General features: G+C 41.6%; 1 protein-coding gene across 1 annotated transcript in view; it reads right to left on the bottom strand.

Moving 5' to 3' along the window:
* Positions 1–14,662, bottom strand: part of LOC307143690 (uncharacterized protein) — a 96,990-nt gene that overhangs the window by 22,291 nt on the left and 60,037 nt on the right. Inside the window, exon 8 of the mRNA XM_079845437.1 lies at positions 7,814–7,870. Coding sequence (XP_079701563.1) covers positions 7,814–7,870 — 57 coding nt within the window. The remainder of the gene's footprint in view (positions 1–7,813; positions 7,871–14,662) is intronic.

Below are 14,662 nucleotides of genomic sequence, written 5' to 3'. Positions count from 1 at the left end.
CATTCATATTCAAATATGAAATATACTGGAGTATGTTTGGCAAGAAAATACTACTTCAGTGTGTTTACTATAAAACCTTCTGTGTAATTATTCAATGTGTTGCTTGCAGGTTCTTTGTAATTGTTTGTGAGTAAAAATGTCAACAGCAGTTTTTTCCGCCCTCTTAATAACGTGTTGTGTGTATGGCGACGTGTGTAAGCGGCGGGACACACGCGTGTTTGCGTGAGCTCCGGCATGTACAGCTCAGGTGATGCTATCAGTGAAGGAACAATGTGTGGTCTGTGCTGAGGCTCTGCAGGGACGCGTGTCTGAGCTCGCCCCCCAACATCAACACATCCATCACTAACACATCAGCAATGCTGGAGAGGTGCTAATGTGGTTGCCAGGGTGTTGTTAGGGTGTTGCTAGGCAAATAGAAATAGCTAATCAATAATAATAATAATAAATATGGTGGATAACAATAGTGATGCCTTGCTAAAGCAACCACCACTAACTAGAATGTACATTACCTGAAGAAAATATGAGTGCTTGCCGTGGCAAAATTCACCATCCGGTTGCTAGGTTGTGTGTACTGGTTTCTCACCCGAAACAAAAGAGCCCACCCCCATGTCTGTACGATGTTCTGGTGCTGAGTTATGGTTTATTCATGTGTTGTAGGGTCCTCTAAATGGTTGCTATGGTGTGGCTGTGCAGTTAATAAGGTGATATTTAAATCAATTTGAGTCAAAAGAGCTCAACTCTGTATTTCTACTATGCTCTGGTGCTGAGATATGGTTTGTTAATGTTGATATACGGTCGCTAGGTTGGTGTAAATGGTTGCTAGGGCGTGGCTATGAAGCTTGAATGTTACTACTTTTTAGCTGCTTGATAGGGCAATTCAAATGAGACCAGCCCCAAGTCTCTGTGATGTTCTGGTGCTGAGATTTGGCTTATTCATGTGTTTGTACGGTTGCTAGGGTCCTCTAAATGGTTGCTATGGTGTGTCTGTGCAGTTAATAAGGTGATATTTAAATCAATTTGAGTCAAAAGAGCCCAACTCTGTATTTCTACTATGCTCTGGTGCTGAGATATGGCTTGTTAATGTTAATATACGGTTGCTAGGGTGGTGTAAATGGTTGCTAGGGCGTGGATATGAAGCTTGAATGTAACTACTTTTTAGCTGCTTGATAGGGCAATTCAAATGAGTATTTGTGATGTTCTAATGCGGAGATATGATCAAACAAACCTCTTCTCTTCTCAATTCAGACGATTTGGTGGTTGCTAAGGTATGGCTAGGCGTTGCAATTACATTTATGCATACATTACATTTATGCATTTGGCAGACGCTTTTATCCAAAGCGACTTACAGGGACAATCCCCCTGGAGCAACGTGGAGTAAAGTGCCTTGCTCAAGGACACTGGTGGTGAACGCTGGGATCGAACCAGCAACCTTCTGATTATCAGTTCTATGGTTTAACCCACTGGACCACCATCTCACGGTGCTAGGGTGTTCTGGGTGGTTGCTAGGCGGTTGCTAGGGTATCCTGGGTGGTTGTTAGGGCGTTTCTAGGCATTTGCTGAGGTATTCTGGCTGGTTGCTAGGCAGTTGCTAGGGTATTCTGGGTGGTTGCTAGGGCATTTCTAGGCGATTGCTGAGGTATTCTGGCTGGTTGCTAGGCAGTTGCTATGGTGTTCTGGGTGGTTGCTAGGTGGTTGCTAGGGTATTCTGGGTGGTTGCTAGGGCGTTTCTAGGCAATTGCTGAGGTATTCTGGCTGGTTGCTAGGCAGTTGCTATGGTGTTCTGGGTGGTTGCTAGGTGGTTGCTAGGGTATTCTGGGTGGTTGCTAGGGCGTTTCTAGGCAATTGCTGAGGTATTCTGGCTGGTTGCTAGGCAGTTGCTATGGTGTTCTGGGTGGTTGCTAGGCGGTTGCTAGGGTATCCTGGGTGGTTGTTAGGGCGTTTCTAGGCATTTGCTGAGGTATTCTGGCTGGTTGCTAGGCAGTTGCTAGGGTATTCTGGGTGGTTGCTAGGGCATTTCTAGGGGATTGCTGAGGTATTCTGGCTGGTTGCTAAGCAGTTGCTATGGTGTTCTGGGTGGTTGCTAGGTGGTTGCTAGGGTATTCTGGGTGGTTGCTAGGGCGTTTCTAGGCAATTGCTGAGGTATTCTGGCTGGTTGCTAGGCAGTTGCTAGGGTGTTCTGGGTGGTTGCTAGGCGGTTGCTAGGGTATTCTGGGTGGTTGCTAGGGCGTTTCTAGGCGATTACTGAGGTATTCTGGCTGGTTGCTAGGCAGTTTGCTAGGGTATTCTGGGTGGTTGCTAGGGCATTTCTAGGCGATTGCTGAGGTATTCTGCCTGCTTACTAGGCAGTTGCTATGGTGTTCTGGGTGGTTGCTAGGCGGTTGCTAGGGTATTCTGGGTGGTTGCTAGGGCATTTCTAGGCGATTGCTGAGGTATTCTGGCTGGTTGCTAGGCAGTTGCTATGGTGTTCTGGGTGGTTGCTAGGCGGTTGCTAGGGTATTCTGGGTGGTTGCTAGGGCGTTTCTAGGCGATTGCTGAGGTATTCTGGCTGGTTGCTAGGCAGTTGCTATGGTGTTCTGGGTGGTTGCTAGGCGGTTGCTAGGGTATTCTGGGTGGTTGCTAGGGCATTTCTAGGCGATTGCTGAGATATTCTGGCTGGTTGCTAGGAAGTTGCTAGGGTATTCTGGGTGGTTGCTAGGGCATTTCTAGGCGATTACTGAGGTATTCTGGCTGGTTGCTAGGCAGTTGCTATGGTGTTCTGGGTGGTTGCTAGGCGGTTGCTAGGGTATTCTGGGTGGTTGCTAGGGCGTTTCTAGGCGATTGCTTAGGTATTCTGGCTGGTTGCTAGGCCGTTGTTAGGGTGTTCTGGGTGGTTGCTAGGCGGTTGCTAGGGTATTCTGGGTGGTTGCTAGGGCATTTCTAGGTGATTGCTGAGGTATTCTGGCTGGTTGCTAGGCAGTTGCTAGGGCGTTTCTAGGCGATTGCTGAGGTATTCTGGGTGGTTGCTAGGCAGTTGCTATGGTGTTCTGGGTGGTTGCTAGGCGGTTGCTAGGGTATTCTGGGTGGTTGCTAGGGCGTTTCTAGGCGATTGCTGAGGTATTCTGGCTGGTTGCTAGGCAGTTGCTATGGTGTTCTGGCTGGTTGCTAGTCGGTTGCTAGGGTATTCTGGGTGGTTGCTAGGGAGTTTCTAGGCGATTGCTGAGGTATTCTGGCTTGTTGCTAGGCAGTTGCTATGGTGTTCTGTGTGGTTGCTAGGCGGTTGCTAGGGTATTCTGGGTGTTTTTTATAGCAGCAGCTATGCAATGAAGCAGAAACAGAAGATTGATCTTCATGAAGGCAGAGTCTCTCAGTGCTGACCGCAGACTGGACTGTGATTGGCTCATGTGTTATTCCAGCTGCAGCTGATTTGGCCTGAAGCGGAGAACACGACACAAACCAGTGCCAGACCGCCACACCAGCCCTGACCCGACCCAAGAGCTGATACCGGTCAAATCCGGCCAGCACATGCTGAGCTCAGGGTCAGGGGTCAGGGGTCAGGGGTCAGGTCACACTCAGACGACTCGCAGACATTCACACAATCAAAGTAAGCCAATAAAACATTCATAAACCTACAGATGGGTTATTTCTGTGCTATTTTGTAATATCTTAAGATGTGAATAAGAAGTAGCGTTAATAACATACTGCACACCGACGAGTGTGTGATGTCATAGTAAGGAATTTAATCTTTTCAAAGTTAATGACATAATAAAGATTTTTTCCTGTGTACACAACATCATAACTATATACACTCACCTAAAGGATTATTAGGAACACCTGTTCAATTTCTCATTAATGCAATTATCTAATCAACCAATCACATGGCAGTGTCTTCAATGCATTTAGGGGTGTGGTCCTGGTCAAGACAATCTCCTGAACTCCACACTGAATGTCGGAATGGGAAAGAAAGGTGATTTAAGCAATTTTGAGCGTGGCATGGTTGTTGGTGCCAGACGGGCCGGTCTGAGTATTTCACAATCTGCTCAGTTACTGGGATTTACACACACAACCATTTCTAGGGTTTACAAAGAATGGTGTGAAAAGGGAAAAGCATCCAGTATGCGGCAGTCCTGTGGGAGAAAATGCCTTGTTGATGCTAGAGGTCAGAGGTCATGGGCCGACTGATTCAAGCTGATAGAAGAGCAACTTTGACTGAAATAACCACTCGTTACAACCGAGGTCTGCAGCAAAGCATTTGTGATGTCACAACACACACAACCTTGAGGCGGATGGGCTACAACAGCAGAAGACGCCACCGGGTACCACTCATCTCCACTACAAAGAGGAAAAAGAGGCGACAATTTGCACAAGCTCACCAAAATTGGACAGTTGAAGACTGGAAAAATGTTGCCTGGTCTGATGAGTCTGGATTTCTGTTGAGACATTCAGATGGTAGAGTCAGAATTTGGCGTAAACAGAATGAGAACATGGATCCATCATGCCTTGTTCCCACTGTGCAGGCTGGTGGTGGTGGTGTAATGGTGTGGGGGATGTTTTCTTGGCACACTTTAGGCCCCTTAGTGCCAATTGGGCACGGTTTAAATGCCACGGCCTACCTGAGCATTGTTTCTGCCCATGTCCATCCCTTTATGAGCACCATGTCCCCATCCTCTGATGGCTACTTCCAGCAGGATAATGCACCGTCACAAAGCTCCAATCATTTCAAACTGGTTTCTTGAACATGACAATGAGTTCACTGGACTAAAATGGCCCCACAGTCTCCAGATCTCAACCCAATAGAGCATCTTTGGGATGTGGTGGAACGGGAGCTTCGTGCCCTGGATGTGCATCCCACAAATCTCCATCAACTGCAAGATGCTCTCCTATCAATATGGCCAACATTTCTAAAGAATGCTTTCAGCAGCTTGTTGAATCAATGCCACGTAGAATTAAGGCAGTTCTGAAGGTGAAAGGGGTCAAACACAGAATTAGTGTGTGTTCCTAATAATCCTTTAGGTGAGTGTATATATATAATATTTACACATAATTATTTGTGTAACGCCTCCTGCTCAAACCACCCACTCCAATCATGCAATCATGGAGTATTTTTATATCCTTCACTGTGCATTAATGTCTGTATCCGTTCAAGACTATTTAATATTTCAGCCGTGTGCTATTCAACATACAGGATCACAAAATGAAACATAAGTGGATGAATGTTAATAATCAGCCATATGCATTCACAAATTGTTTTATGGTTGTTAGATATACTGTACACATATTGGTGACATAAACAGTTGGAGATGCTTAAATCTCTGAGGGTCTTCAGGGTCTTTTTGCTAAAATGAAAAGAAAAGTTATCTTTGTCCAAATGGCTTGAGACTTTGTACAAAAAATTGGCCTGATATCTGTTTTTATGTTAGTCACACACAGGACTTAGAAAATGGACAAAATTCATCCTCAAAATCTGAAACAACGCAGAACACCAATTATTGTTCCTAGTGGTTTGATTTTTTTACCCCCATTTACTGTTTTTTTAGACTAATCTTTAATTTGTCACTGCTTTATTTGCTCATTGGTTATTGCATTTTGATGTCCATGTCGTGAATTTGTACTCGATATGTAATATAACTGTTAATTTGTGTTGTAGATTAAAAGTGTAGATTAAGTTTGTAGAAGTAAATGAAAAACAGATGATTGAAATAAATGATCAACTCTAAAGACTCCAACTTTTCTCTTTTTCTCTTTTCTCAACTTTTAGGTTTGATTGTAATCATAATGTAACATTATTGAAAAGTACAAAAAAATGCTCAACTTTGACAAAGTGATTTTTATTGTTATAATTGTGATTTCATCATATTTAGATATGAATCCAACTGGAAAGAATTGTGAAAAGATATATTTAAGTTTCAAAATGCAAACAGTGGAGCTCTGCAGCGTCTACTGGTTAAAATGATCTTTTAATTTTCCAAAAGATGGGCAAAAATCTTACACTAAACCATGTCAGATTATCCGTGTTCTCCCCATGAATTAAAGTTAGAAATCTGGGGCTTTTACATAAAAAGCTGTTTTTGTATAAAAAGCTTTTTTTTTAAATATATTATTTATTTAATTATATACATTTCAAAGATATCATAAATCCTCCAAAAACTACACAAATGTGGAGTACAAACATTAATAAACAGAGAAAAATTACATTTGTTTAATACATAATTAAATTTTGTTGCCTGGGGACTCGAAGACCGCATTTAAACATCTGATTATATGATTTACAACTCTAACAGAGCCATAGTTTTATGGCACAAAAACCATGAAAATTAATATTTTATTAAAGCATTCAACTTGAACAGGTACAAGTAGATTACACACTACACACTCTAAACCGAGAACATAAAAATAAACAGCTGCATTCAACTCAATGTTCTGCTATGATTTACGTGAATGAATTCAGAATGAATAGGACTAAAGCAACAGATGTTTGATTATTGGCTCGTTTACTTAAAGGGTTAGTTCAGCCAAAAGTGTAAATTGTGTCATTAATGACTGAGCCTCATGTGGTTGGACACCCGTCAGACCTCCGTTCATCTTCAGACACAAATGAAGATATTTTAGTGTAAATCTGATGCTCTGAAAGGCCTCCATTGGCTCAACTTTACACTCTCAAGACCCTTAAAAGACACTAAAGACTAAAGTTACAAAGTCCATCTCACTACAGCGGCTCTACAATAACTTTATGAAGACGAGAATAGTTTCTGTGCGCAAAAAAACCCTAAATAACGACTTATATAGAGATGACGATTTCAAAACACGGCCTCATGAAGCTTCGAAGAGTTATGAATCAGTGAGTCGATTCAGCGGATCGAAGCGTTATGAATCAGTGAGTCGATTCAGCGGATCAAAGTGTAATGAATCAGTGAGTCGATTCAGCGGATCAAAGTGTAATGAATCAGTGAGTCGATTCAGCGTTCAGAGCGTTATGAATCAGTGAGTCGATTCAGCGGTTCAGAGCGTTATGAATCAGTGAGTCAATTCAGCGGTTCAGAGCGTTATGAATCAGTGAGTCGATTCAGCGGTTCAGAGCGTTATGAATCAGTGAGTTGAATCATGATTCGGATCGCGTGTCAAACCGCCAAGCAGCTGAAATTTGGCGATCCAAACCGCTGAATCAACTCACTGATTCATAACGCTCCAAACCGCTGAATCGACTCACTGATTCATAACGCTCCGAACCGCTGAATCGACTCACTGATTCATAACGCTCCGAACCGCTGAATCGACTCACTGATTCATAACGTTTCGAAGCTTCATGAGGCCGTGTTTTGAAATCGTCATCACTATATAAGTCGTTATTTAGGGTTTTTTTGCGCACAGAAACTATTCTCGTCTTCATAAAGTTATTGTAGAGCCGCTGTAGTGAGATGGACTTTGTAACTTTAGTCTTTAGTGTCTTTTAAGGGTCTTGAGAGTGTAAAGTTGAGCCAATGGAGGCCTTTCAGAGCATCAGATTTACACTAAAATATCTTCATTTGTGTCTGAAGATGAACGGAGGTCTGACGGGTGTCCAACCACATGAGGCTCAGTCATTAATGACACAATTTACAGTTTTGGGTGAACTAACCCTTTAAGCTAACTAACTGGAAACGACAGTCATGCTGCTCAAATACTGAAGGCTGACGTAATTGTTTGCAGGTATTTTCAAATGCGAAGCAGCACAAACACTGTCATCAATCAAATCTCCCAGATAAGCTAATGGGTGGCATTTCATGTGATTTATGTGTGTGGCTTATCTGGCAATCCTTTGGGAAAGCTCCTGGGTTGTGCGTTCACAGAGTTGTCGTACCTTGGCCCGTAAGCCTCGCTCGGCCTCCAGTTCCTCCTCCAGCTCCTCAATGCGGACCTGCGGACGACAAACGGCTCCGCGTTACTCTGGACATTCACAGAAATCAAGGACAATCACTAGAGCAACATTATAAATGTCTTTACTGTCACTTTAATGCATCCTCACATGTCATAAGGTCATTAACATTTACAGTGTTTAATTATCAATATCATCATACGAATATCATTCATTTGAATGTTTGAAATGCATTACAGTTTTTCTTGCTATATTGCATTATTCAGCATGGAGAGAGAGAAAGGCTTTGGCTTTCTTTCCATAGTAAACGTGTCCAAATGTAAGATAAGGTCTCCAGTATGGCCATAATCACACAGTGCAGAACCACAGCGGAACCGACTAGATGAGACACGCTGGAGAAAAAATCACAAAGCAAACACTCGGGTCCCAAAGCTTCCTCTGAGCACAAAACAGCCAACTTCTATAGTTTTAACTCAGACGTTAGGAAATGTTCACTAAGAACTGACTGAAATGTATGACTGCAAGTGATGCATTCCTCATCTTTTATGTCTTGTGGCACATTATATCTTCTTTCTGTCACAGGAAGGATGTTTTCTGAGCGGTTTCGCCGGAGGACAGATTTGCTGACAACCTCAGATCCAATACACACTTTATTTATTAATCGCCAAATTAAAAGCTACTTTACAGGTCATGCCACTGATGCTTCACACAAGCAGAGACAAGCAGAAATGTGAGCGATAAAGAACACAAACGACTCACATGCCAGCGAAGGACTTCAGCGGAGAGAACAGCCATGGATGAACAGCAGCCAGAGCAACGCAGACTAACACACACACACACACACACACACAATCTCACCTCACAGACTGAGAGAGAGAGAGAGAGAGAGAGAGAGAGAGAGAGAGAGAGAGAGAGAGAGAGAGAGAGAGAGAGAGCAGATCCACACCCCCTTCACACACACTGAGCAAATCACACACACTCTGGCCGCTCTTTTCCACGCAATCACAATGAATGGGCAGTGAAGGAAGGAAACATCTTTGGAGCGGTTTACTGTTACCGAATCACGCCTCCCAAATTTAGATGAATATGTCAATATGTGCTTCAGCTTTCCTCTCAATAACAAAGTAAACATACAACAGAAATGAGAAAACAGAAGTTCAGAAAGTCTCTCCCGGATAATAGAAAATGGTCAAAGAGGCGGGACGTGGGCGGAGCTGAGGTGACGACTAACAGACAGCAGACAAACGGCAATCCACCTGTCACTCAAAGTGGCCACGCCCTTAAAGGGTTAGTTTACCCAAAACTGTAAATTGTGTGATTAATGACTGAGCCTCATGTGGTTGGACACCCGTCAGACCTCCGTTCATCTTCAGACACAAATGAAGATATTTTAGTGTAAATCTGATGCTCTGAAAGGCCTCCATTGGCTCAACTTTACACTCTCAAGACCCTTAAAAGACACTAAAGACTAAAGTTACAAAGTCCATCTCACTACAGCGGCTCTACAATAACTTTATGAATCGGCGACAATAGTTTTTGTGCGCAAAAAAACCCTAAATAACGACTTATATAGTGATGACGATTTCAAAACACGGCCTCATGAAGCTTCGAAGCGTTATGAATCAGTGAGTCGATTCAGCGGTTCAGAGCGTTATGAATCAGTGAGTCGAATGATGATTCGGATCGCGTGTCAAACCGCCAAACTGCTGAAATTTGGCGATTCAAACCGCTGAATCGACTCACTGATTCATAACGCTTTGAAGCTTCATGATGCTTTGTTTTGAAATCGTCATCTCTATATAAGTCGTTATTTAGGGTTTTTTTGCGCACAGAAACTATTCTCGTCTTCATAAAGTTATTGTAGAGCCGCTGTAGTGAGATGGACTTTGTAACTTTAGTCTTTAGTGTCTTTTAAGGGTCTTGAGAGTGTAAAGTTGAGCCAATGGAGGCCTTTCAGAGCATCAGATTTACACTAAAATATCTTCATTTGTGTCTGAAGATGAACGGAGGTCTGACGGGTGTCCAACCACATGAGGGTCAGTCATTAGTGACAGAATTTTCATTTTTGGGGGAACTAACCCTTTAATTATGCAGAACTTTAAGGCTTTATATAATGTAAAGGAATGAGTTATAAAAACATTCCCCCCTCACAGTCGTCATGAAGGGCAACATCAGCCGTACAGACCAAAAGCACAGTTTGTCCCAGACTGTAAACATGTGTTCTTCTGCTGTAAACATGTGTTCTTCTGCTGTAAACATGTGTTCTTCTGCTGTAAACATGTGTTCGTCTGCTGTAAACATGTGTTCGTCTGCTGTAAACATGTGTTCTTCTGCTTTAAACATGTGTTCTTCTGCTGTAAACATGTGTTCTTCTGCTGTAAACATGTGTTCGTCTGCTGTAAACATGTGTTCTTCTGCTGTAAACATGTGTTCTTCTGCTGTAAACATGTGTTCTTCTGCTGTAAACATGTGTTCTTCTGCTTTAAACATGTGTTCTTCTGCTGTAAACATGTGTTCTTCTGCTGTAAACATGTGTTCTTCTGCTGTAAACATGTTCTTCTGCTGTAAACATGTGTTCGTCTGCTGTAAACATGTGTTCTTCTGCTGTAAACATGTGTTCTTCTGCTGTAAACATGTGTTCTTCTGCTGTAAACATGTGTTCTTCTGCTGTAAACATGTGTTCTTCTGCTGTAAACATGTGTTCTTCTGCTGTAAACATGTGTTCTTCTGCTTTAAACATGTGTTCTTCTGCTGTAAACATGTGTTCTTCTGCTGTAAACATGTGTTCTTCTGCTGTAAACATGTGTTCTTCTGCTGTAAACATGTGTTCGTCTGCTGTAAACATGTGTTCTTCTGCTGTAAACATGTGTTCGTCTGCTGTAAACATGTGTTCTTCTGCTGTAAACATGTGTTCTTCTGCTGTAAACATGTGTTCTTCTGCTGTAAACATGTGTTCGTCTGCTGTAAACATGTGTTCTTCTGCTGTAAACATGTGTTCTTCTGCTGTAAACATGTGTTCTTCTGCTGTAAACATGTGTTCTTCTGCTGTAAACATGTGTTCTTCTGCTGTAAACATGTGTTCTTCTGCTGTAAACATGTGTTCTTCTGCTGTAAAGTTGGCCATTTTAACATGAGCTCAATGAGATTCTGCTCCTTCTGGAGCCGCTCTAGTGGCCAGTCCATGAACTGCAGTCGATGAATCTTCAATAAACCCGTCTCCGGCGTGATAACTCCAATCTTTTGAATATTGCACTTTAATAATTGCCTCATCGTCATGGCATCCTCAGTAAACCCGTCTCCGGCGTGTTGACTCCGATCTTTCGAATATTCCGATCAATTATGACCTCTGACCTGTAAAGTTGTCAGAATAATAATCATACGCTGTTTGTTAAAGCAGCACTGGGTAACTTTTCAAACTTTATAATATATTTTCAAGACTCTTGTGATGATACATCGACTTACAATAGGTTGAATGACACGTCTGCCATAGCCTGACGGGGTCTGTGTCGTTTTTAATCGTACTTTTAAACTTCGGGTTTCGGGTAGTAACCCGAGAAAAAAAAGAACTACAAAATTCGACTGCTTTACGGCATATATGTCACTTCCACCATCACTTCCTTAAATTCGGACGTGCGAGCCCAACTATCGTTTGTTTGCCGGATGTTATAGTCATGGCCGAAGCAGCACAGAAAAATAAGAAAGCAAAGGTTTTGTCGGAGGAAAGCAAAAAGTGATGAGATTAAAGGCAGGAGGATCAACATTGAACATCAACAAATCTGTGATTTATAAAGAGAGCTCCTCTCTGAACATGTGATCTGGTGTGTGTGTGGAGTTGAACATGTGATAAGGGCTGCGTTCAGCCCCGACAAAACGTTGCAAAACGTTTTTTAAACGGTAACGGTGCTGCGTTGAACACCCTGTTCTGTTGACGCAAGAGTTGTAACTATGGCAGCCGAGAAGGCCATTCTTTGTGTTCTTTTTGTGGAATTTTCGGAGCCTGATGAAAACGATATAAATACGTGTTTAATACTGCAAAATACATGCAATCACTGCCCTTGCCGTCCAGAATAAAAGACAACATCCCAATCCCATTTAATGAACCTTTTTCATCTCCTGGTAATCAATTCTAACTTAAATCATTTTATTTCTAGCTTATATTTTCTTTCTCACTTTATGTCAAGCAATTACCATATATGAAATTTGGTATATAAATAAACTTGCCTTGCAATTAAGCTAAAGATATAAATAAATACATCATCATGTTGATTTTATATATATATATTAAACTCTTACGACAATCATGTCTTCTAATACCAGCGGACACATTAAACAACTTTACTTCCATTGTGTGAGCTGTCTCTTTAAAACTGCGTGGTTTATATACATTTTGCCGCTGATTGGGCTGACATTTTTGACACACCCACCAAACGAGATCAAACGCATCTCAAACCCGGTGCGCACCGTTTCCAGGAAACATGACGTTCAACCGGAAACCGTAGCAAAACGTTGCGCACCGGTTTGAGCTTTGAACGTGCCCCTGGTGTGTGTGGAGCTGAACATGTGATCTGGTGTGTGTGGAGCTGAACATGTGATCTGGTGTGTGTGGAGCTGAACATGTGATCTGGTGTGTGTGGAGTTGAACATGTGAACTGGTGTGTGTGGAGTTGTGAGCTCCAGTGGATCAGCGGGTGTTCAGCGACTAGGTTTTATATCTTATAAAATACCGATTTTACACGGCACATTAAAAACACGACATTGAGTGATTTACTCCCGTCAAGCCAGTCACGACGAAAATAGTCTGCACACTTATTATGATATATACGGTAATCTGAGGAAGCGCAAAACCACGAGCTTTGAGGTGTTTTTCATTCAACGAGTCTTCAGTAATACCTTTCAATAAAAAAACATCAAATAACACCTTAAGAACTTTTCAAGAATTGCACTTAGGAACTCGGATTCACGAAAATCTTCTTAAGAAAGAAGTTAAAAAAAATTCTTAAGATAAATTCTAAGAAGTTCGTAAGAATGTTCCTAAGTGAAATTCTTGAAAAATTCTTAAGAAGTTCTCAAATGTTTTCTTAAGAACATCTTAATTTTTTACTAAAGAAGAAAATAAAATGTGTTTTTTTATTGAAAGGTATTACTGAAGACTCGCTGAATGAAAAACACCTCAAAGCTCGTGGTTTTGCGCTTCCTCAGATTACCCTAGATATCATAATAAGTGTGCAGACTATTTTCGTCGTGACTGGCTTGACGGGAGTAAATCACTCAATGTCGTGTTTTTAATGTGCCGTGTAAAATCGGTATTTTATAAGAGCCTAGTCGTTTATCAAGAACCAAAGATCGGCCGTTAGATCTACACAAGACGAATCATATCTCAGAGACATCAGAGCCAGCGACAGACAGACTGGCCGAGGAAAGGCTGCTCTTGCCGGGGTTAATGAGCGCTGAGCAGATAAAATGGTAAAATAGGTGCTCTCTTTATAAATAAACCACAGATTTAATCTTTAAACAAGTACATTCTAGACTGAAAAAGTCTTAAAACTACAATTTGTGACACATTAACAGTAGTATTGGTATTTAAGATAGGTTGGAGGTTATCCTAACTTTAAGAAGTTATTTACGATGATTTTAAAGAACATTATTTTCGTGAATATGAATACTTCTTAAATTTTGTCTTAAGAACAGTCATAAGAAAAAAAGATAAGAACATTCTTAAGAAAAGTTTTTGGGAATACAAAATATTCCTATATTTTTTCTTAAGTTAGAAAATAAGAAGAAATTGGCAGTTAAGAATAATTAAACTTTTAAAGGGTTAGTTCACCCAGAAATGTAAATTGTGTCATTAATGACTGAGCCTCATGTGGTTGGACACCCGTCAGACCTCCGTTCATCTTCAGACACAAATGAAGATATTTTAGTGTAAATCTGATGCTCTGAAAGGCCTCCATTGGCTCAACTTTACACTCTCAAGACCCTTAAAAGACACTAAAGACTAAAGTTACAAAGTCCATCTCACTACAGCGGCTCTACAATAACTTTATGAAGACGAGAATAGTTTCTGTGCGCAAAAAAACCCTAAATAACGACTTATATAGAGATGACGATTTCAAAACACGGCATCATGAAGCTTCAGAGCGTTATGAATCAGTGAGTCGATTCAGCGGTTCAGAGCGTTATGAATCAGTGAGTCGATTCATGATTCGGATCTCGTATCTTTTAAGGGTCTTGAGAGTGTAAAGTTGAGCCAATGGAGGCCTTTCAGAGTATCAGATTTACACTAAAATATCTTCATTTGTGTCTGAAGATGAACGGAGGTCTGACGGGTGTCCAACCACATGAGGCTCAGTCATTAATGACACAATTTACAGTTTTGGGTGAACTTACCCTTTAAGTAAAAAATTAAGATGTTCTTAAGAAAATATTTGAGAACTTCTTAAGAATTGTTCAAGAACTGCATTTAGGAACATTCTTACAAACTTCTTTCTTAAGAAGATTTCCGTGAATGCGGCCCCTGATCTCCAGGTTTCTGAGGGGGTGAGAAGGTTAAATCCATCTCGCTCTCCCCCTGTGTCCTCATGGGATCTCTCGCTGGTGGGATCGGCCCTACAGAGAGTTGAAAATCCTGTCAATGAAGACAGTGAGACATTCGTTCTTCAATTTCCCCTTCCATATCATTATTTCTGCAATGCATTATCCTGTCATTAGTCGTTTCGTCATTCCCATGTCGGTTTGCACAGTCTTTAACCTTTTCAGCGATTTCTCAGCATCACGTAAGACTATAAATTGATATCAGGTGTGAAAGCGCCTGGTGTGTGCAGACACATTCAACAG

This window comes from Gobio gobio (assembly GCF_949357685.1).
Source record: "Gobio gobio genome assembly, chromosome: 20".
Lineage (NCBI taxonomy): Eukaryota > Metazoa > Chordata > Actinopteri > Cypriniformes > Gobionidae > Gobio > Gobio gobio.
This window is presented reverse-complemented; position numbering and strand designations above follow the sequence as displayed.